The sequence below is a fragment of the Poecilia latipinna genome, unplaced genomic scaffold, assembly GCF_001443285.1.
Source record: "Poecilia latipinna isolate Pla-1442-1.1 unplaced genomic scaffold, P_latipinna-1.0 Scaffold381, whole genome shotgun sequence".
NCBI classification, from domain to species: Eukaryota; Metazoa; Chordata; class Actinopteri; order Cyprinodontiformes; family Poeciliidae; genus Poecilia; species Poecilia latipinna.
In genome coordinates, this window is record NW_015112997.1 from 101,803 (window position 1) to 126,506 (window position 24,704).

General features: G+C 37.5%; 3 protein-coding genes across 3 annotated transcripts in view; 1 reads left to right on the top strand and 2 right to left on the bottom strand.

The window, feature by feature from the left end:
- Nucleotides 1–2,742: 2,742 nt before the first annotated feature.
- On the top strand, nt 2,743–5,079 carry ccdc167 (coiled-coil domain containing 167). Its single transcript, XM_015036793.1, has 4 exons — nt 2,743–2,899; nt 3,078–3,172; nt 3,951–4,003; nt 4,469–5,079. Exons 1-4 carry the CDS (start codon nt 2,849–2,851, stop codon nt 4,585–4,587), a joined length of 318 nt encoding a protein of 105 aa, XP_014892279.1. The 5' UTR covers nt 2,743–2,848; the 3' UTR covers nt 4,588–5,079.
- Nucleotides 5,080–14,445: 9,366 nt separating this feature from the next.
- gpr6 (G protein-coupled receptor 6) lies at nt 14,446–17,470 on the bottom strand. The gene is made up of 2 exons (XM_015036792.1): nt 17,182–17,470; nt 14,446–15,930 (listed from the first exon to the last, which is right to left on the bottom strand). Exon 2 carries the CDS (start codon nt 15,919–15,921, stop codon nt 14,920–14,922), a length of 1,002 nt encoding a protein of 333 aa, XP_014892278.1. The 5' UTR covers nt 15,922–15,930; nt 17,182–17,470; the 3' UTR covers nt 14,446–14,919.
- A 5,063-nt stretch (nt 17,471–22,533) lies between these two features.
- The window catches only part of fig4a (FIG4 phosphoinositide 5-phosphatase a), a 61,988-nt gene continuing 59,817 nt past the window's right edge, over nt 22,534–24,704 (bottom strand). Inside the window, exon 23 of the mRNA XM_015036791.1 lies at nt 22,534–22,878. Within this exon, the coding sequence (XP_014892277.1) occupies nt 22,701–22,878 (178 nt within the window). The 3' untranslated portion in view covers nt 22,534–22,700. The remainder of the gene's footprint in view (nt 22,879–24,704) is intronic.

Genomic DNA, 24,704 nt, shown 5'->3' on the forward strand with positions numbered 1-24,704 from the left:
AACCAAAAAAAAAAAGTTTCAACCAAAAAAAAAGAGACTCAACCAAAAAAAAAGTTTCAACCAAAAAAAAAGAGACTCAACCAAAAAAAAAAGTTTCAACCACAAAAAAAAGAGACCCAACCAAAAAAAAGAGACTCAACCAAAAACAAAAAAAAAAGTTTAAAAAAAAAAAAACTTAGTGATTTTTGCTTTGACATGATTTTTTTTTGATTGAGTACTACTTTTTTTGTTTGACATGATTTTTTTTTTTGATTGAATAATTGTGAAACAAATCTAACTCCATACAATGACCTTCATCTTGTAAGGCTTCAAAAGTCTGTTTAGGGTTGGATAATTTCATACTTCACAAAAAAAAAAAAACATTGACTGCATAAAGATATCATTTGTAACATGAAATGGTATGCAGTCCCCAATTAGTCTAAAGGAATGCAAGTTTTCTCCACAGTTTAAGTTTCAAAATAGTTTGTGAGTTTCTAATTCGCATGTGGCAAGACTATAAACCTTCTGGAAAACGATCACGATCTGGACGAATGAGGATCTCCACAGACATGCTGACTAATTTCGTCCTATCCAGTCTTTAGTGCCACCATTCTAAACTTCAAAAGCATTCCTCTGCTTTGACTGCGCACATGGGTGAGTTTTGGGTTTGTAGCTGCTACTGTATTGCAATATCTTGTGATTCTCATTCTGTTCATCTTTTCACATCTACTTTAGGTGTTTTTCTCTCCCCTTATCTAAACACAAAATGCTTCCAATGTTTTCAGCTATCCTGCGACTTCTGCTATTATAATTTTTATCTTTTCCCCAGCTCGCTGTTTAGAAATCATTCAACATTTTAACACTCATCACTGCACGGCATATCACATCTGCACTTGTCAGCTTCAAAAAAAAAAAAAAAAAAAATCGATCCATTGTGAGAAGATCTCACTGCAGTTTGTTAACGCCGACATGGTGCCCAATTAAAAAAAAGGTGAGACTATGTGTGTCTAAAAACAGGTGGCGAGAAAAATCAGATTACCACATGCAGTTTGGTATTCTACTCATGATACAATGATTAATGTTTTCTAAAATTAGCAGACTTGAAACTGACAAATCAAATTATCGCTGGTTAACATTAGCATTCTGTGTTGCTGGAGGGTGATCACAAACACATGGGGAAGTTGTCTTTGGGCTTCTGGAAATAGCTGTTGCACCATAAAGGCAGGAGTCTAGCTTTAGTCAGGGCCATGGAAAAGTGAAGTAAATCTTCCCTCTATTAGATTAGCTGAGGGGGTCGTCAAAGTTTTATTGTCCATCAGCTTGTCTTCAGTGTTGAGTCTGTTGTGTCTAATTTTCCTCCAGATATGACCTCATATTCATTATGAGATTTAGATCAGAGCAGTTTGCAGGCTAAGCAAGCATAGCAATCCAATTTTCATTAAAGTGGGTATAAATACTTTTGGCAGTGTGGGAAGGTGCTAAAATTCCAGCTAGAGAATTCAATCAATATATGCTTAATGTTAGTCAACAGAAATGAAATCCTTTGAAAGTTTCTGGTAAAGGTCTTGATTGGGCATAACCAGCAGATCACCTGACTCATCAAATCCTCCCTAAAAGCTTCACACGGTCCCAAGAAGCATCAGTCATCAAATTAAAAGAAACACATGCTTGAAATATATCACTCTGAGTGTTGTGAATCTATATAGTTATAATTTTTTTTAAATTGCCACTGAAATAAGTAAGCGCTGTTTGAAAAACCCCTTTAAATATATTCCCTCTGGCCTGAGAGCGTCTCAAGATCACCCAAGAGGAGTTGGAGGCTTTTACCAGATAGAGCGACGTTTGGGTTTCCTTTTTGAACTTGATATCACATTAGGTAAGTGGATTTATGGATCTACTATTGATAATGTTGTTTGTTAAGGTGATTTAATAAAAAGTTAAGTAAAGAAGAAGTCAAAAACTATCACCCAATATTTCTCAAGTTTCATTTCTCAGAGTTTAGTCACATGAGAAACATTTTTAAATATTAAAAAAACAATATGATCACTCATTAACGCCGCATTACTTGTTTTGAAAAGGTTGCTGGATTGTATGTGACAATTTAATTTCTAATGAATATTTATTTATTTTATTTTATTTTTTGCAAACCGCTTAATCCAATTTATCCTGAGTGGATAACATGAAAACTATTTTCAGAGGTAATTACTCCTCTAACACATCATTTAACTTTTTGAGTAATAGTTCTCCGTTGGGGTCTCTCCTTGTGGACCTGGTGGGCTCTGGTGCCAAAAGCACAGAAACTCTGTGTCTGAGAAACGCACAGCAACACCAGCAGTTTGGCATCGCCTCCTGGTGGACAGCATGGGGAATTCAGTTTTAAAATAATATTTTTATTGGTAAACTGTATGTACGTTCACTTTATTTGTTTTTCCAACATCATCATTAATTACTTGCCCTCAGGTTGTGTTCCAATAGATTTACTGTACTTGATTTGTAACTATTTGCTCCATGTTCATGAAAAGCGACATTTTTCTGACCGAATGAAACAATAAAAACGCAGAGCTGATGCTGAGCTGGCCTCTTTCCTCTTCTGCTAATAACGTATCCTCTCAACTATAATATTACAACATATGTGATGTAAAAATAATTAGGTTGCCACCGTATAATTGACATAGATCTTTCTTTAAAAAAAAAAAAAAAAGATCAAGTGATTCAGGTGGTGGTTCTGTAGTAATGAGAGTTTTTGCCAAGTGAGGGCAGCAGAGCTTTTTGTCACAGCGGGAAGGTAAACATTGCGAAGAAGAAAACACTTCCGCCCAGTCAGATTTCCAACTACCTGCACTTTGCCTTTTGTCGCTTTAGCCACAGAATGGCTAAAATGAAAGACAAGAAACGAGAAAATGTCAGCATCGCTTCCGAGGTAAAACTTTCCAAGCTTTGTTTTCGGTACTTATGCGTCAGTCGCTTTCTTTTTTTTTTATGCCAAACGGTGTTTATCATTCATTCATTCACTGTTCTGCTTGTTCTCCTTCTAATTTCGTAAAAGTTGTTATGTTGAGTGCACAGTAACCTCGTTTAATGTCTCTATATGTGTAAAGATTGACCGGCTGGAGGAAAGACGGGAGCGTTGCCAGGACAACCTGGAGAGGGCGGAGTTTAAAAGCAGGAAGGCGAGGCTGTCCGAGCAGGAGAGGTGAGGGTGGAGAAGGTGGAGGTATCAACTCTAAATACGCAGAAAAATGCAGTGAGACGTTCATAAATCTATCTATCTATCTATCTATCTATCTATCTATCTATCTATCTATCTATCTATCTATCTATCTATCTATGTGTTAACATTCCATTGAGAAGCTATTGCAAAGAATTTATATGTTAAATGTTTTGTCTTTCTTTCCATGTTGGATATATGACATGGAATTTTTTTTTTTTTTTGGTGAGTAAGCAAAGTGCCGTGTGGTGGAAAAATAACACTACAGTCAAACTGAATACATTAAACACTACAACTGCAGTGACAGCATCATGCTGTGGGACTTGAGGTGGGGTGTGCAAAACAAGTTTATGTAAATAGCACCATTCACACACGAGGCTAACTGAGGGGATTTTCATAGGAAAGACTGTCCAGACCACGCATCTCTTCAGCTCCGTTTCATCATGACGCACAACTTAGTGTTTGTCAATCACATAAAATCCTGATAAGAAATATTAATGTATTAGTGTAATGTTACAAAATCATGTTTATTTGTAGAGCACATTTCAGCAACAAGGCAACTCAAAGTGCTTTACGTCATTAAAAACACACAAATCATAGAACACACAGTCGATAATTGAAACATTACATTTTGAGGTATGAATATGTTTGCAGGACACACTGTCTTTGGGGATGTACGTTTGTGTATTATTTATTTATTTGGTTGTTTATTTTGTATTAGCAGTTGATGCATATCATTTCCCCGTTCCACTTTTTTCCACAGACAAGAACTGGAAAAGGAAATGGCAATAATAAATGAGAGGGTGCAAAAGCTAGGTGAGCTGATGCATCTGAAATGATTGTTCCTGGTGACACACTCCACTTGATTGCTGAACTATGTTAATGTATGATTTGGATATTTGATCATTGTTAACAATCGACGCTAGCTTTTCAAGATCCTAGATTCAATTTTTCACATTCTTTACATTAGAGCCAGCTAATGTTTTCTTTTGTATTCTTGCAGCAGTGCTCACCTATAGCCAACAACGTTTTAATTAACACTTAAATGTTGAGTTATGGCTTACGTTTACTAACAAAATGGCAAATTAAGAAAATGACATGCTAATAGCTATTTTTTCTGAAAAGCCTTATAGGATTATTTTTTAAATTTTATTGTTAGAGTTTTTACTGCATGCTGTGCAAAAAATAAAACAATAACACTAACCAGTCAGAGTTACATTAGAGTACTGCTAGTTGCCAAACATTACATGTTAATTCATTTTAAGTTTTTCTTCCCCTTAGATAAAGAGCTTGCGATGTTGAGAGGAGAGAACCGAAGGAACATGGTGCTGTCAGTGGCCCTGCTTACGATCAGTGCTCTCTTCTACTATGTCTTTTTCTACAATGAAGATGACACATGATGCCACAGAGAACCTCAGAGGAAGCTGCTGCTCTTAACAAGCTCAGCTCAGCCTTGTAACAGGATAATTATCTGAGCACGTACCACAAAAAAAAAACAAAACAAAAAAAAACGTAAGGACTGAAACTTTTTTTTTTTTTAAACGAGCCGAAGAGTTGATTGAAATGCCTCAGTTCTGCCTCCAGGTGGCGTCATAGTCATGTAAAGTTTCTCTGATGCTGCCCTAAAGTTGCCAAAATTTACTGAACTTTCTTGATTCTGTGCCATTTTTGAATCCTGTGGACCAACAGTGATAATAAAGCTTGTTGGGTAGATTTGCCTGTGAAATGAATGAACATATTCCTTAGCTTGTTTGTTGTTGTGTTTGTTTAGAAAACCCTTGCTACACATTGGCAGCCTAATTAGCACACTGAATGTAAAGTTTGCCTTATCTTAGCCAGTTCTTAATTACAGTGAATGCATGATTGCCTTCCATGCCTGTGTGTAAAAAAAATACACCTATCAGTTAATGCGCTTGACTTTTTATCACTTCCTGTGTGCATTTAATGAAACATAACTAAGAACTGACAAACATACAGAAAAATGTTATGTTTACTTCAAATATACAACAATGGATTTTATTCATTTTTGTAAATAAATTCAGATTTATCCGGTTGTGGAAGTCAGTTGTCAGTTTTTGCATGACATCCTGTGTACTACTTTCTGATCAAGTTGTTTCAGTAATGACATATTTATAGAGGCTAAAAACTTTTTAAAATAGCATGTTTATTAAGAAATTGTTAATATATTGATCTAATTTAACATTTTATCTCAGCAAAGACGTCTCATAAATGAGCAAGACTGTACTTTTTAAACTGCTTTACCGTATTTATAAGTCAGTCATTGAGTGTCAACGTGACTTTTCCCCCTTTTAAATATGCATGCACACCAAATTATTACATTCAAGGTTGCTATTTTGTTTAGCAGCTATCTGAAAAGATAGTTTGGATATATATGTATTTCTCATATATAAAAGTATATGCATTTTCTTTTTACAAAAGAAAGAAGCTTGGGGACTTTCTGTAAGTCTTAGGCTGTTGTAGAACAGATTTCTGAAAATAAACATTAAATCCTATTTTATTATGATTATATTAGATGAGTAAAATAAAAAGCACAATAAATTGAGTTGAAACGTCTCAATCTACTGTAAATTTAAGGAATATAAATCTTGTTCCATGATGCAAAAAAAAAAAAAATGATAGGGCTGGCTAATGCGTGATAGTATTTTTCATGGAGTTTCTGTTGAGAAAAAATACGAAATAAAAATTAATGTAAAATATAGAAAATCTGAATTTTTGATCAGAGTGAATTTTCAATTTGTTCCGGTGGGAGATCTTTCATTGTGTTGGGGAAACATTTGTGCGCCCTCCCTCCTACACTCTGTCAGCACCGACGCAGACTTTGTCACGCCTCTGCCTGCTCGCTCTCTTATTCCCAGAGAAAACAAATATCAACAAACCCATTATGCAATCCTTCTGTGGGATTTAAAAGATTATCATCGTCGTCACCATCCCTGAATTAATTTGAATAATCACTTCGATGTTGGGCAAGAGACTGCTTTTTTTTAAAAAAAACAAACAAACATATTTTACACAAACCAACCGTAATACTTTTCAATACAGTTAAACTACGTCATGTCTCCGTTTTCACTTGAGAAGCTCACGATTTATTGACCGAGGCCAATGAAGTTCGATAAGGGATAGGACTTAATAAATACTATTTTACATAGTTTTTCTCTCTTTGAATTTGTCTTTTTCTAGTACAGAAAGATGTTTAAGATTTCCCTGCAAATTGGAAGTCTAATCTCTGCACTAAATATTCAATATGTAAAGGCAGAAAGTAGTCAAATGAGTAAATACAATATTTCCAGTAAGTTTCATAAGTTTCACAGAGTAGTAAAATGCATTGTACTGCTTTCATAAAGCTACACAAATGAAACAGGGGTCTTCAACCTTTACAATCTAAAGCGACATTCTAGCCACAAATGTTATATGAGCTTTTTCAAATAAAACAACTTGGAATTTTTATATTTGTATAAATATCAATTAAAGGGAATTCATTGCCGTTCTAAAAGAAAATCTCTAATCATGCAAAGCAGGAAGAGACTTGAAGCAAGGAGTTCTCCACACTGCTGACCCAGGGACACTGAATACAAATCTTTGATATCATTTTCAGATTTTTATTGGCACCAAAAAATGTTAAACTGTCATTTTTCTTCAACTTGTAAGAGCTTCAGAAATTCACTGACGTTTGTGGACATGTGACTAGTTTTGGAAGGCACTGTAAAGCCCGAGGCTTGCAGATTATCAGTAAAGAACTCACTTTGAATACTCACCCAGAGAGACATGCACAAACATTTGAAACTAATTTCTCTCGAATCAGCAGCTGGAATAGCAGATAATCGTTAGCATTTAAGTCTTTGTGCGCTGGGTGCAAGTCGTATTCATGAGAGTGTCACGCTGCTTGTGGCTGAATATGCCCCTCCATGCTTAATTTCTGCATTAGTCACCATCGCTACAGTTAGGGGAGGGGAACAATCTCCCAGCAATTTCTCCTTGAAGTCGGATGATAGCAGGGTTTAGTAAATTGAGGAGGATATCGGGGTGACGGGTGTAAGTCGTGGTGAAGCACCCGGTTGATTTGTCATAGAAATGATTTGGAGGAGCACAACTGCCAGATTATGAAGGACACACTTTTCTACACTGTCCTCTAAAGATTCAAAGGAGGATGTGACGAAGTAAACTGATGACAGGTAATCATGTTGGGAGTGAGGTGTGAGTGAACGAGAGCACCTGCTCTCGCTCTGTCTCTTTAACCTTACTTTCCTGTAGGTCAAGTTGTCCTTTCTCACATATTAAATTATTGCAGATATTTCATTCAGTACTTCAGGTTTGCTTCATTTGACAGAATAACTGTTTTGGTCAGTTCGACACTTGTCTGGGAAACAGAGTTTCTAAAGTTCTGTGCTTTGCGCAGATGATTAAGTGTTTTGATTTTCTTTTGCATGTCTGAGAACTACAGCTAATACACAGCAGGTAATAATCAGAATGAAGATCTCAGTGCAAAGACGTGTTTGGAGGTCAATGATCTTATAAAAGCACACAAGTTACTTACTCACACTGTCCTCAGAAAATAAATCCTGTACTGTTGTTAAACGCACATTTCCTCATTTGAAGCTTGAATTTTGAAGGAAATTGACATCTAAACAGTTTACCAAAATCAATGACAGTTTTAAGTAGTCTTTCAAATTTACCAGTATTTTTATCCTGACTGGAAATTGTATTAAGATGGGCTTCGAACTCAAAGACTTAACCCCCAGCGCTAAAAACAAGTTGTTAAAAAAATAGCAGTAGAAACGTGCAACATACTTTCTAAGCAATTACAAGAAGTGGGTTGATTGCTCTTGCAATATTTTATTCCGACTGACTACTGAGAAGGCTACAGAAGAGAAGATATTTTACACAAATCAACATTTAAGCACTTGTTTTTGGTGAAAATTGATTCTTTTTTTTAAACACTTTTTACTTATATTTTCTTATTCTTTGTGACGTTTCGGTCTCAACGGTAACAAATTTCTTGGTTGAATGAACACCATTTTAAATCCAAATGTCTAAGTTGATCAGTTGTAGGGGTAATTAAGGTCATAACATTTAATGTATGATTCCCCATTAGATAAATACGTTTGTAAAGATCATTTTCAGCTCTTGGTGAAGTATAAATGAAGATGTCATAATGTCATGTTGTTCAGCAGGTTTTTACAACATTCTCCTTTCCATAGTCAGCATCGGCACCAAGCAGAACACAGCCAGACATCTCTAATTTTTATTCATATTTTTTGACTCACCGGCTCAGATGCTGCTCTCCCAACAGATGGAAAACATCATGGCATTTGAAGATGTTCTGCCCGACAAGTCATGCATAAATATTTATAGATCTTTACTGAAGAACATGGTTCAAGTTTGGAGTATGAGCACTCCCATCCCTTCCTGGTCATGCTTCTTGGCATTTCTTACAGTTGTAAGAACATCTTTATCGCAAAACCTTTGGATAGGTGGATGGCAAGCATGCAGAATTGAAGCTTGCAACAACAGCAGGAGCATAGACATGATGAGTCAGAGAGGAAGTCTTGAATCTTAATGAAGCTGTCCAGATTGGGAGCGCTTCATGGATGTTATGTAGAATAAAGTACACTGCATGTGAATCGGTGCTGCTCAAGTTGACTAGCTTGCATTTCTCCTGTCCTGTCCTCTTGCTTTACAAAAGGCATATTCGCTTTTTCGCTTTTTTTGTTGGTGTTTTTTTTTTTTTGCTTTTAGAAACAACATTAAATTGTACTTTGACTTTAGTTTGGTTTCAACAGATTGTAAATGTGATTATCCACTACCTTTGACTTGACTTTTATTCTGAAATTTAGAACTCATTCTGTATCCCTTTCCTCTTCCTTTTACATCTGCACCATCTTGGGAAAAATACCGCTTCCTTTCCCTAGCTCTTTAAATCCATCTTTACTTAAGGAGGGATAAGCCCCCTACTTCTTCCAGTTTGCCATCTTTTTTTTTTATTATTTTTGTGACAACGGCTTGCTCAAGTTCCTTCTATTCCAATCACAATGAGCCTGAGAACAAAGTGCAATGAACCAGTCCAATAGCATTTTATTAAACACTACAAAAAGTGTATTAAAACAATTCTGAAATGAGTGAGGACGAGGCAGTGATAACTAACTTGAGATGGAGTTCAGTATTCCTCTGAATTTTTTCTTTTCTTTCTTTCTTTCTTTCTTTCTTTTTTTCTTACAATTTTTTTTTTATGTATTTTGAGCAGGCAAGGACTAAGAGTACCCAAATGCAAACATAGCCACTGCAGGTACGTACAGAAACTTCAATGAATGTGAAGAACAAAAGGCCATGTGAGGCAAGGTTCAATTAGCCCAAAATTCTATATAGACACAAATCCAAAGAACATCAAACATCACTGATGACGAGCAAACAGGTGATTATCTACGGCTGACACAGACAAGGCGAACAGAGGCTGGGTAAACAAGCCGGGTGCACAGGCAAATTATACATAGTGGCTGACGGGACACAGCTGGAAACGATGACCACAATCGTACAGTCGCAGCAATCAGGGAGCTAGGATTGTCTTCCAAAAAAAAAATTGTGAAAAGGATAAAAACTGCGTCCAAATGAGAAAAATAAATATAATTAGTTATGAGACGAAAAGCTCTTCCAATTATATAAAATACTGAAAAAATAGCAATTAAAAAAAAAAACAACCTAACTAACTGAAGACAGAATTGAAGCTTCAGTCTCCTGCCTGTTCCAACTTTTTTTTTTCCTGCTGTCCATGGATGTTACATGTTCACCCAATAGCATTTCCAGAGCTTTCCAAAAACTTGGTAAATATCGGGTTGTAAGTTCTTAGGATCTTTAAAAGATATCAAAACCCCTCTTCAAGTCAACCCTGTATTGATTTTGTGTTTGCTTGATGTGACAAAACAATAGCACAATTCTTTTTTCTGCACCCAGAAATACTTTCCCACATGCTTGGAATGTTAAATATAATAGTTTACCAACAACATTTATTAGGATTAAATGTTAAAACACTGACTAAAATACAGAGAAGCCTCAAGCTGCAGTCTGCAGTTTGTGGGAGGGCTTATTGTTTGACCCTACACTAATTTTTATTTTATTTCTTTTTATTGCTACATTTGACACCAGCGCCACCTATTGACACAATATGGATTTCTTTCTTTTCCTTTTTTTCACATATTCTTCTTCTTGGAGATTTCTTTTTTTATTGCAGTAAAAATATGTTGTAATGAAACTTATTTTTCACTTTTTAAACAAAAATTAGTTCCTGTATACCAAAAAAAAAAAAACAATAATTATGCTGTTAATCATGTTGTTAATTATGTTCTTTTGAGTCAGTCAACTCAACTATCATTACACTTCGTCCAAACTTAGCCTACATAGAGCACACTTCTCCCTACTAGAAGTATCTATTTAGGAAAGACCTTCTGCCCCTTTACTTGCAGCTGAACCTCTAAGACAAACATAGTTAGGAGCAGAGAGTACAGTGGTTAAACAGCATGATGCTGAGTGCCCATAATACTTATTAAGCTCAGTGTAGCTTGAAAAATTTCTCTTAGTCTCACTTACTACATCACAAAGTGTTTTTCTGAGAAAGTAGAGGCTGAAGGGAACAGTTTATGGCTGCTGCTTTCGCTCTCTCTCTTTTTCTCAGACATACTCTGATCTTTACACGCCTTTCTTGCACGCCACACACACATCGCCGACTGGATTCAGGCGGCACATACACACCTACCTTCAGTCTGCTAATTCAGTAATGACAAATCTTTGCAGGTGCCAGGCTGCTAACAAGCACACTCAAGCCACTCAGTCCTCCTGCCAATTTGTGCCTACACACCGACACACACGGCAACACAAACAGCATCTACTGGCAATCAGAGACATGCCTCTGAGAGAAGCATAAAATCTGTTTTTCAATAAAAGCTTTTAGGATTTGTAAACCGGTGAGTGTGGGTATTACTCATTTTGGGGACCCTGAATCTGTTTTCAGAGTCCCTTTATGGTGACTTGTCATCCTGTTTAGGGGATTCTTGAAACCAAATGCTTCAAGGAGTTGCTGTAATATTTCAAAACGGTTATTCTAAGACATATAAAAGAGTTGCTTCCTCTTTTGTAGTGTGCAAGTTTCACTTCAGTGTCTTCAAAAGTTGTTTAGGATGAATTTATCAATATCTTTTTCTTTATACGGTGATCATTCAGTCAGATCGTTATGTTCAGTGGTTTTCAGTGTGGCTTTTGCTAAAGACGAAACTTAAAAATTGTGATTATGATAGACCCAAAATCCATTGCTGTTAAAAAGTTGCTGTTTCTTCTCAGATTTAAATGCTTCAGGTCATCTGATAACTTTTAGTATTAATCAAAGTTAGCTGGAAGGATTATAAAAAAGACCCTAGCCAATCTGGCCCTTGTGTAAAAAGGCTCTACGTGAAAGTAAGCTGAGTTAAAGCCGTTCTGCAAAGATAAGTGGTTTTTATATCCCCACTTAGAGTTAAATCAATACATTTTTTTTGCAATTGTTAACATGTCCTCTGATGTTGTTTACGTTCGTGCATGTGCCTTGATTATTGTAAAATCCAAGATGTACATATGAGTTGGAGAGTCACTCTAATGTTTTTCGTCTTTCTCAGAAAGTTGTTTGTGAACAAAGAGATTAGAGATCGGAGCAAACATTTCTTTTCCAGCTGTGTTATCCCTTATCACTTGTTTCTATGACTTACCTGGGAGATCATGCCCATATGAATAGGAAAAGGAAAACCAGTAAGGGAGTTAAAGCACCTGTTTAAGGGATTACATAATCCATAACACCTAAGCATTTTCCATCAAACTAATGATGAAGTCAGTAATAGTAATGTTTCTATGGAGAGCATTTGCTACGGCCCTGTAATTATATTATTAATGAGGGAATCATTTGACTGTGTACTTTAGTGATTGCCCAAAGAGTCACTCAGGTCTCAGTCAATCCAGCATTACATAATTCAAACACAGCTACCAGCTTCTGTTTCGTCTAATGGATGCTATGTTCAGGTAGTACCTGATTTATGACCTCTATATACCAATAAAAAATGTGGCTATTTTTCTGTATCGTTGGATCTGAGAAAATATTAAGAGGTCTTGCAGTAAAAAATGCTGAAAGGCTGCTCTGGTTGCAAAAAATCATCTGGAGCAGAAGAAAATAAGACAAGGTCATGTTTCATGCAGCGGCCATGTTGGATTTCAACTGGGACTAATGGAGGGGGGAAAAAAAACACATTAAACTGAGTAAGACTACTATTGGGTCAAATGACCTTTTGGTGGAAATCACTCATTAAAGAACATGAAACATTTTCTTTTAAAAAGTTATGTACCAAAAAGGACAATTAAAATATTGTCAATAAATTGGACCAGTTCTGGTTTTACCCTGATTGAATTATTAGTACAGATGTCTTATAACTGCATCAGGTAGAACTACTTTGAACTGTTTTTCTTTTATTGTAGATTTCAATCGTAATGTATGACAAAGGATAAAAACTGATTAAATCAACCTTTTTCTGAAAATGACCTGAACCATACTATAGCCGGTGCAACTGGTTACTTTTAAAGCATTGTAAAGGAGCTAGTTTTTACCTGATTCAGTGGAGGATCAAAAGAGACATCTGTTGAGGTAAAAAAAAAAATCACTGAGTGAGTAAACATGACCGCCTCTCTGAGTGGCCAGGCCTGAGTCTGTGGTCTATTATTGGCCTTCAGTGTCCCTCACCTTTCTCCCACTTAACGTTCTGCCAAGAACTGACCGAAAGCAGCTCTGCTACTGGAGGCTGTTACAGAGAAGGAGATATGTATTAATGCTGTGTGAGAGCTACTGTCAAAAATGTATTTAAAATGGTACTTTCCACCAGAGATTAAACAGGAAAGAGAAAAGAAAGGAATGAAAACAACAAAGGCAAGTTTGAGTTGTTCGATTATGTTCACAAGGAACGTCAGAGGCCTTCAATGAACCCCATGTAAAGGCAGTTTGATTTTACTGGATTTTATTTAAGGGTATCAGAGTAAAAGGACTGGAAACACATTAGCCCTTCTCTAGATTTACTTGTAAAGATAGTTTGAAACCATGTATTGTTATCCTTCCACCACACAATAGCTTGTGTTTGTATGTCATATAAAATCGTGTGAAAATTCAAGGAGCCTTAATACTTTAACAAGTCACTTTAAGTATACCATAGAGACAAAACAATATAATCTGTGGTAGAAAAAAAATGAAGAGATCAGTTGCCAGTTGCTGCACCCTGAAGCAGCAAATAAAACAGATTGGAGATAAAAAAAAAAAATTCTATCAAATGAGTTGCTGTGTTTACTGAGCGCAACTAAGACTGCTGCTGCTGTTTTTTTTTTGTTTGTTTGTTTTTTAAAAAGAAGAAAATTCATCAAATCCTCCCACATACTTGTTCAATCTTGTTGCCAAACACGACTTTATTGAATTCAAGCATTTCAAGTAGAGTTTACCTATTTCTCACTGTTCAGCTTCAGGGTTACTGGGACCTGAACTGTGTTAGAAACAGTTTGATAAAAGCAGGTGTAAAAAACATTTATGAGGAATAAATTTCAGCTCTCCTGCTAGTAAGCGCCGATTTCGACTCCCTTTGGCACGCTGATGCCTCTCTGCTACCTGTTTAAACAGCGTGCCAGATAAACCGCCGTGTTTGTGGCTGCAGAGTCTACTTAGAAAAGGCAAAAGGCTTATTATCATTCCTGGCCATGCTTTGTCACACACACATCCACGTGCCTGCTGCCGCCTTGGCCCTGAGTCATAGCTGGACATGCTAAAGAGATGAGAAGAGTTAAAAAAATATATAACTCTCTCAATGATTATGTGATGTGCAGACATGTTGAGTGGATTGTGCCTCATATATTCAACTGAGTACTAAATGTATTGCCTAGTTTGACTTAATTTAGATATGTTTTACCCACTTGATTAGATGGTAACGCAAATGTCTGCAGATTCTATCAAAGAGCACATTTCCAGCTCTTATATTTGTCTGGGTTATTCTGCCTCAAACACTCGTGTTCACACACAAGCACACTGAGCAAACACGACTTGAATGTGACTGGCTGTCAATTTAAGCTATTTTCCAGGACTTGCTTTCACAGTGGGCTATTAGTCTATCCAAACAGACCCACCTGGCAGAAAAAGACAAAAACAAGTCACAGGAAGCAAAGAAACATGCAACAGTGAAGACGCGGGATGGCGAGAAGTCAGGACTTTATTCCTTTATTTGTTTGATACAAAACGGACTTTGTTGACAATACAATACAAAATAGAAAAAAATGGCACAGGATGCACACGGGTTCAAAACATTTAAACACATCCAAAGTCAAACAATACTGCTTTGGTATTAAAAAACAAAACACTCAATGAAGTGCAAAAATATTTTCCTCTTTTTTTTTTTCTTTTTTTTCCCCTCAGTTAAATACATTCACAGATTTGGTGTCCTTTTTTAATAACAAGAACTCTTGTTCACAGCATTTCTAACTTTTCTGAACTTGTTTCGAGACATATTAAAGTGCAGGTACGGTATCCACGCCCTATTTGTGACTGAAAAGCATTCACTGTCGGCAGTAAGCCAATTGTCTGGTTTGTCTTTTTGCTCTGTCTCTTCTAACACACACATACGCACACACACACACACACACACACACACATTCCTCCAAACACATCAGAAGCACCTTTTTCAGACCTCACTTGGTGACCTAGAGCGATAAGAGCCGTTGGCCTGAAAGCAGCCACACAGAAGCATGTAAATAGAGCGTTGGATCTCAGAGTTTCTGTAGGCGTAGATGATGGGGTTTATCATAGAGTTATAAGTGGCGGGCAGCAGCGTAGCATAGGTGTACACTGATGGATACTCCCTCTCACCTACAAGGCAGTAGATGGCAAACGGCAGCCAGCTGGCACCAAAGGTCCCCAAGATGATGGCTAAAGTGGACACCCCCTTTTTGGTGGCAACATAATGGGACGTGGCGAAAAAGTGCTGCTGCAGGGCGATCTGGTGTGCGTGTCGGCACACGATCTTGCAAATCTTAAAGTAAAGGGTCAGCATGAGCACAAAGATGGCGAAGAAGGATGTGGCAAGGAGCATGAGGTTGCTCCGGGTCAAAGGGCGGACAATGCTGCAGGAGGCTGGCTCGTGCAGGCAGTTCCAGCCCAGCACTGGCAGCAGACCCAGCAGCAGAGACACCCCCCAGGTCACGATTAGCATCAGATGCACGCACTGCAGCGTCTTGTCTGAGAAGTACGTCAGGGCATTGTAGAGGGAAAAGTAACGGTCCACGGTGATGGCTAGGAGGCTGCTGATGGATGCCGTGAAAGACGCTACCAGAAAGCCCACCGTGATGAGGCTGATGGTCTCAGAGGAGATGACGTACTGGAACACAAAATTGAGGATTAATCCCATGCCGGCCAGCAGGTCTGCTGTGGCCAGGCTCCCGATCAGCACAAACATGGGAGTCCTCAGGGTGGGAGTGTAGAAGATGATCGCTACCACGATAGCGTTCTCGCAGGCAATGACGGTGCCTGACATGCAGAGCATGATGTCCCACGGGTTGACAGGGAACTCTAAGGGAGCGGCGGACAGTTCTAAGCTGCCATTGTGTTGCTCCAAAGACTCAGCCTCCATCCATGGGACGGGTTCTCCAGCTGCAGAGGAGTCATTCACAACCAGGGACTCGTTCATAGCTCCACACTGCCAAAGAGTAAGAGCAAGGTTGTTTTTAATGAAGCTGTCATTTTATCACGAAGTTACCTTTAGTTGGTAGAATATGGGGAGCTCAAAATGAAAGATTTTGTGAAAGGGTTGCAATGGCTTCAAAAGGCGCTTCAACACAATGACTGTTAATTTACAACAAAATATAATTCCAATGCCCTTTTGAAGATCAACAGATCCAACATCTTATCAATTTAGTCCCAAAAAATTTAAATCGCATAGAAAGATTGAAATTATGTGACATAGACTCCGATTTAATTCTGGTTTTAATGCTACAAAGTAAAAACTCTGTTGATAAAGTAACTGGTAATTGGCAAAAAAAAAATAAAAAAGGTTGTCTAAGCAACACAGCTCATTGCATTTAGTCAGTCAGTAACTTTGCAGCAATCCCTCATATCGAGCCATAAAGTGCTTCAAGCTGAGTACTAAACTGAATTTAACAAAGAACACAATCAATCATCCAGCAGCATATGTAGAGAACAAGCAAATATTGAACTAAGCAATTCCCAAAGTGATAATATAATAGGAACATGGACTATAGACCGTCTGTTAGAGGAGAGCAATGTGAAATTTCCCCATAAAGTTTACTTTTATGTTGTTCTGTATATTTAAAGGCATGATTGAAATCACTCCAAAATGCTTTCTTTAGAGATAAATAAAACAGCTACTTGAGATTTCTCTCTCTAAAAGACATGTAGATGCCTATCATCTAAATTCATTCTTTTCTAGTAGATTATATAGTCAAACCTTTCAAATTCAAAGGAAAATAATCCTAAAATGTTTTTTGTAGATTCTTCATATATATGTATAAAAAAGTAGGTTGAACAGTAACTTGAAACTTGGCATATCTTTTCATAGTGCTGGTGCGCCAGCAGAGGAACTGTCCCCGGTCCTGAAAGATCAGTCTCAAAAAGTTAGGGTGCTTCTTAGCTTAAAGATTAAAGCTTGTGAAAAATATTCCTAAATGTTTTTAATAGCCACCCCACTCTGTTATTCTGACAGTTAAAAAAAAAATAAAATAAATAATAATAATCTTTTCAATTTCAGAAAAAAAAAACCCATCATGTCACGTGTTCTGCTTGGATTTCTCTACATCATGTTTGTAAAAAAGATTCAACTCCCACAATTCTTACTCTGATACTACCTGAAGACAAAACAATAATATAAAAGATGACAGAAGGATTCTATTTTTCAGTCTGTGGTACTTCATAAAAGGCTTAGACAACCTACCTTTCTGACAAAGCAGTGAGAAGTGGAATTGTCGTTCAAATCGAGGTTCAAATCGTAAAGAGGCGGAGAACGAAGGCGCTTGGGTCCCTCTCAGGTGAAGCCCTTGATCTTGTTGTGCTTCCCAGGCATGGGACACACACCCAGGGCAGGAGCGCTGTGAAGCATTGGCTGCTGTTCATCTCGATGGAGAGATGTGAGTGTGAGGAGGCGGAGGAGGATGAGGAGCGGTATAGAGGGGAGAGACAGAGTCATGCAAGGAGCGCTTCAAACCGTGGAAACGACGAACGAGAGAGAGAGAGGGGGAGGGAGACAGAGAGAGAGAAAGAGAGAGAGATAGAAACAGTACATGGCTCCCTGTTCTTCCCCTTGGATTAATCCAACAAACAGAGTCATAAGAAAACTCCAGACAGGTTCTAGAAAAGACAGATGGATATCTGATTTGAAGCAAACACTTAAAATGTTGCTTTCTGTTAAAATCTGTTGGAGATTATGAAGAGCCCATCCTGTTTGAAGCAACAGAGATCCATCTGCACGTCATGTTTTTTAAATTATAAAATAACAATACACTCTTACTCTTTTTCTCTACTATTAAGAATAAGGAATCCAGAAAGCAAGGAAAAGCTCAAACTGTTTATATTACCTACTGTTTTTGAGCAAACATATGAATAAAGTACAGTATTCTAAAATCTTAAAATAAAATTTGCTCAGCGTTATCGCGGTTATTCACACATCTTGTATGTTTAACTTCGATTTAACTTCAGTCACGTATTGGTCTCAAAATATCATCTCTGTAATAGTCAAGTAGGGAATACTTAAAAAACAAAAGTCCATGCAAATTTTTAACTTGATGACAAACCTGTGTATTTTTTTTCCTTTAGAATGTAACGAACTTTAATTATACATTTTGAAAAAGAAAACGATTTTATTAGTTGGAGTACATATTCTACTTCAGGAAAGTGCAACATGGAAATTAAACCAATAAACCTGCAGCAACATCTTGCTGAATATATCCTATGAAGAACTGTAACTATGGCTAACTAGCAGCAAGGTGTACCTAATAAAGTGGCCACTGAGTGCATCCATATGTATTGTGAAATAAACTTTTCAGCTCTTTGTCTGCGTGGGAGAGTGGTGCGTTCGAAACGCCTACCTCATGTGGCAGCATAGAGTTTAGACGTGAATTATATATAGCAGAAATAATGTATTAATAGAGTATAGCATAAATTGAATCAGTTACATGCTCTTGCTTTTATTGTGTGAAAACAGTGTATTACTTCAAGCTAATCAGTGATGCGTTTGAGCTGCTGGTGAATGCTGAATTCAAATAGAGAGGATGGAAAGAGAGCCAAAGCAGCAGTAAAGCAATATGTAAACTAACTTTGGTTTCCTGGTAACAGTGGTTTGGTCAGCCTCTGTCAAGCTTGAGGGCTGCAGAAATCTTTATTCATGAGCTGAGTAGTCACATGAAGCGTGTAATATTTTATATCAAAGACTCTAAACTCCAAACAGGATTAAAAAAAAAAAAAAAAAAACATTTTTATTTGCCTTGCTAGAGAGCTAAATGGGCTAAAATGCCACCAAAACCAAAGTACTCCACTGCTAAATCCAAATATTCAACCTCTGCTCTATTTTAGAGGAGCCTTCCCGTAATGAGCTCAAAAAAACAAAAATAAATCCGTAGCTGTTTGCATTTATTCACCCACACCAATGTGCTCTGAGAGAGGCCTCAGCGTAATGAGACATCTGCCATTAGGAACAGAAAAACAGGACTATTTCATGAAAAGCCGCCGCTCCGTCAAAACAGTCCCATTTTTGGGAAGCAAACAGCAGAGCAGCACAAGGGGGCAAACACCTGTCTATGTAAACACAAGGCAGTGACTCACCCCTCAATACAGGAATGCCCTTCTAGTGATATTTAACAAAAGCAGAATCCGAGCATGTCTCTAATAGGCGGTGAAAAGGTCAATAACAAGAGCCTGCTCCCTCAGAAAATTTTAATAAAGAGACAACCCAGAGTGCAGGTGCTAAGTTTACGCTTAAGTAGTGGGTGAACAGATTTAGTGTAAAAAAAAAAAAAATTGCATGGACAGGTGGATGCAGAAATGGGCTTGGTGGTGACAGCAAAAACAAAACTCTGTCCTTAGTGACTAAATAGAGACACAGCAGAGAAATAACGCTTCAATTTCACTCATAAAATTGACCTACTTCCTACCTAAAAAGCTGCTGTGCTCACCCAAGGAAAGTTGTACTCTTTTTGCAACACATCAATCATACAAATTGGATGGCTCCATCACTAGCTGTCACGTAATTAGATAAAAGCTCCAGAGCCACTGTTCAGTAGTGAGAATACAGTAAAAGCTATCATGACCCAAATTCTACAGGATTTCCATCATTTAACCAGCAAGATTAGTGCAGATATTAGCAATAAGCAAATAATGTTTATGTTTTTAAGCACAAGCGGTAGAAAGTGACAGTTCTTGCATGAATGGCCGCCAGAGAGCCCCTCTTTTAGTTGCCGAAGACAACTAAAAGTGAGACAACAACAGATCACAAACATCTGGGAGTGGCCCATTCAAAGTCCACATCAAAAACCCCACAGAGATTCTGGGGCAACACTTAAACATTACCTTTTGTTTCTTTTACTTCACTGTTATGTGCTGCTGTGTAAAAGTCGATCATATAAACACACATAGAGGTTTGTGTTAAGACTGAAACTCTGCCTTTATTTTCATATTGGTTTTAGGATAACAAAAAACAAAAAGCATTCACGTTTTCATCAGAGAAACAGTAATCTCAAGGACTTTTCTTCATCCAAAGAAACACTTTGTGACCCATACGGTGTTTAAAAACAAACCTATAATAATGAGGCGATGCAGTAGGTTACGCAACTGTTCTATTTCAAACCTCAACAGTTCAACCTGTACACAAACAGAAATTCATGCAGCCATGTATAATCACAATACCGCCTCTAACTTTAACTGTGGCTTATCCTGAGTAATCAAGGGTCTATTTTCACCAAGCTTCTCCACAGGTTCTTGGGCAGGCTCTTACTATTCGGTCATAAAACGAGAGAGAGAGAAAAATATGTTCACATTAAAACCGGTCTCTTTTAAATTTCACTGCATTTTTATCAGATATGAGGCATTTAAGTGCAGCTGTCCAAGCAGAAGACCGTTTTTGGGAATGGAGCAGCTCGATGAAAATGTAATCTGACAAGAGTTAAAACTTTGAAATAAAAGACATTCAGCTAATCAGAGTTGATAGGAGCCATTTCACAGGAGTACTGTCCCACTAAAGGCCTTTTAGGCAGTGTTTGGCAGAATTACAGAAAACGTAACCGATAATTGCAACTCACACTTCTCTATTGGTTTACAAGCTACATGTTGAAGGGATTCAGTGTCTCCCTGTATTTCAGCCTCCAAAGAAGAGCTTAAATAAAGGAGTAAGAAATCTCTACCCTATGTAGTCTTATCTATTAAGGTAGAGAGCATGGTGTGAGTTATGCCGTCACACCCGAGGTGTCGCTAGCACCATCACCTCACTACTCTGCGGTCGACAAAGAAACCATGAGAACCCCGCGGCCGTGACGCAACCCAAAAATCATTGAAGCATCTCAACCGAGGCAGGAGAAGAAGCCTTCTGGGTCCACCAAGAGGCTCTTGTCACATGTCATTACTGGACTCCTGACATCAGCAATGCAATCTTTGCTCGCTGCAATTAAATGTCCCTGCGGAGTTTCAAAAAAATATAAATATTCATTCACGTTTAAAAAGAAACCTCTTCATTCGTCGCATCATATGCATACCATGCTCTTCCCTACTCCTCCTCCCCGACTCTCACGTGGCACTAATGCTGTGGCCGGTGGTCAGTCTGAATGACGACTGAGCATTTATAACGGAGAACATTTCACATTTTCTGACACCTGCGCTTGAAAGCCGAGAGCCGAGGAGAGAGTGTGACAGGAGAGGGAACACAAAGTGTAAGGCAGCAAGGACGTGAAAGCGGGAAAAAGGATCTAATAGTAGGGGGAAATTAACACTTAAAAACGCTGCATGAAAGGTAAAATATTAGATTTATGGATGGGTAGCGAATAAGAGAGGCCAGATTGCACACTTAATGAAAGGCATCAGAAATACAATATGGAAGCTTCAGTTGTTAGCTGAATAATGCATCAAGCCACAGTAAAAATGTTTTTATTGAAACTAGTTATAATACCACTAATATAAAGCTTCATTGGGTAAGAAGGCATAAACATACATGAAATCCAACTACATAAGAGGAATTAAGGGCAATTTTATTTGTGTTGCGCATTTTCAGAAAAGCAATGCTAAGTTCTTTACATGAATAGAAATAAAATAAAACCCAACAGTTGTGTTCTTAAATATCAGTTTAAGTTGCATCAATGGGAAAATATATTCAAAACTATTCAACTTTATCATGTACTCACTGAATGCCAAGACAGCTATTTAAACATGTTTTAACAGTTTAAAAAGGCAGTTTTATCACATCCCGTCACAACCGACCCTTTGAGGACATTCATGATCTTGATGGGACAAAAAATGAAAATGAGTGTGATATCTCTGATCTACATAGCTATTGGAATTAATATTACTGTTGCATTTGGACAATCTCAAGAGAAGAGCCTGCCGAATTAAAATAATATTGATTTTATATATAATGTTACATGATGGTTTTCAACAGTATTCGTCAAAATAGCCAAGTGCACATTTGTGCATGCATAAGACTGTTCAAGGTCAGTTTTTTGTGCATTAATGTTGTTATGCATGCGCACCTCGAAAACAACACTTTCACAATGGAGTCCTTTGTGTAGGTTGGATAAATAGGTGTTTAATTTAATAAGACACATCTCATATGTTCAACACAACATAATGAAAATGGAAAAAAATGTGTACCACTTTGTAAACTATGGAAGTTTAATGGTTCATGTTTACAGAAACGCTTCATATTTACAAAAATAAGCAGACATGTTTTTGGAATGATAAATATATGCAAAATAAAACATTTAAAAAGAGACAAACGATTAGTCAGAAATGACAAACTGACTCCAAATAATATGTTTTTTTTATAAACAGTTCAATGCCAGCTCCTTGCACTGTGTTGCATAACATAAGATTAAAATTATTTACATAAATTCGCGCAACTTATATTTGCTTTTTATTCTGCAACTATTATTTATATGTATATATATATATATATATATATATATATATATATATATATATCAAAGTTAAAATAATGTGAAAATCATATTAAAACCACCATCGTAGCCTTGAAATGCAGGTTTGCACAAATAAAACAGTTGAAAACTTATAAAACAGACAATATACAAAAGGCTTTTTTTATTTTATTATTATTTTTTAAGTCAAAATTCAGCTGCGTAAGGTCTTCTGTACATCGTCAGGAGAAATGCATACAACTTACCAGCGTCACGAGCAAAAAAAAAAAAAAAACAGAAACATTTTTGTCTGTATCATTATCCAGTTCCAGATATTTGGCTTTCACATGTATCTGTTCTTCACGTACTCCCTGTACATCAACATATCCTCCCTGCACAGCGCCCTCACTTGGCCGTGACCCGTCATTACATGGCTCACAAACATTTCGTGACTGCCTCTGTCCACTTGAGGAAGAGAGACGACATAGATGCTGTCATCCTTGAAGTGGGACACTGGTTCTCTGAAAGTAGACATGCAAGAGGATAAAGGCAAACTGTCAGACCAATCATGTAGCAACAGAAGACTAACACAAGCAGGGGGGAAAAAAACCCCCTTCCATATATTTAGCAAAAAAAAAAAGAAGCTATTTTTATTTTACCAAGAAAAAAATAAAAAGCTTTGTGAATATCACGTTTAAAGCAGCAGCTAATGGCCACGCTGATAATAAAAGCAACACGGGGATTGTGGAGACGGGCACTTTTTCAGCAGCATATTAGATGTTTTGTCATGTTTTCCCAGAAACTAAACACCAAAGCATGTCTTTCCATCCAAACAATGAATTAACAAGCTTCTGCTTGTCAGATGGTCCACTCAGTCAGTCCGTTTGACAGCAGCTGGTGATCATACACGAGTAGAACAAAAAAAAAAAAAAACAGGACCTTGCCGGGAATAAGATTTCTGAAAGCAAAGACAGAACTTCAGGTAGACACAAAGGCATGCTTTCATGTAAGAAACTTGGCATTGGCTCTTCTAACTATAGGCACTATGCTGTGAATTCAAGAATATAAAGCAACTGCTGGCTAAACATTAGGAGCAAACATTTTTGATAAAAAAAAATAATGAAAAGGGAGAAATTGATGTCTGTACGTAATGTTAAATAAAATAAAAAATGAGCTTCAGCTTTGACTTATTGCACCACAATTCAAGTCAATGTGCTAAGGCAAGAGATTATATACTTAATGATTCAACTGTTTTTCTCTTTTTGCTTAAAATTAACCCCTACATATAGAATTCTGGTATCATCTCCAACAAACAAAAAAAAAAAAAGTTTTCAGCTTTAAATCACAGATGTTAGGGTCTTTATACGGATAGCTTTTAAATACGTAAGTTTTCTATGAAAATTAAACCTTGTTTCATCGCCAGGTTAGTTGCAATTTTAATATAGGATGACTTCATGTTTCCTCAAATAGTTATTCAGCGCTGTATGAGTTACAATTTTTGACTAAAAGCCTCGACCTTTTGCAATAAGAGCCATGTACACTTCTTAAGACTATGCTCGTCAACACATGGTGTGAGTATGCAGCAGGAGGCACTGCCGTTACTAGATTCCTGCTATCTACTGACTGGATGCTTGTATGCAGATTCAGAAGAATGCCATTTTCTGCAGAGTTAGGACCAGCTGCATGCCCATACTACCAACTCTGTAAAACATTTAATCTGATATCTTACTTATTGGAATGTGATCAGCACCTTAGAACATTAAGAGTACTGTAGGATTTTCCAACGGTTTTTTTTTTTTTCCACTTTCTCTGACCTCAAGTGTGTAATGTCAAATGCTAATCATTTGACATTACACACTTCATCGTAGCATCGTAGTTGCAAACCTTAGATTGTAATAGCTTTGAACTTTTTTGTGCACTATTCAGAAACCTTCACTTAGATTAGCGGTTCTCAAGGTGGGCGGTACCGCCCCCCGGGGGGCGTTCAGAGGACGGCAGGGGGCGCTGGCGGACATTTTTACAAAAGGGGGGCGCTGGGATTCCTCTGGGGCGCATTTGGTCGAAGGTAAACTTTACACCTTAAATGCACAACAATGCCAGTTTAGACTTTGAGCAACTTGGTAAAACTGTATTGTGTAACATTAAATCATGCTTGGCTGCAACGGTATCGATGGCAGCTCTTCTTCTCCTTCTATTCAGTGTTTGTAGCTTCTTGGCGCAGCTCCGCTCCTGCTACTAGTAGCTTCACCGCATCAGTTCAGCGTTACACCTGCTGATGACGTTGCTGTGATTCACTTTGACTGGTATTTTTGTACAGATGTTTTGGCAGTAATGTGATCATGTCAAA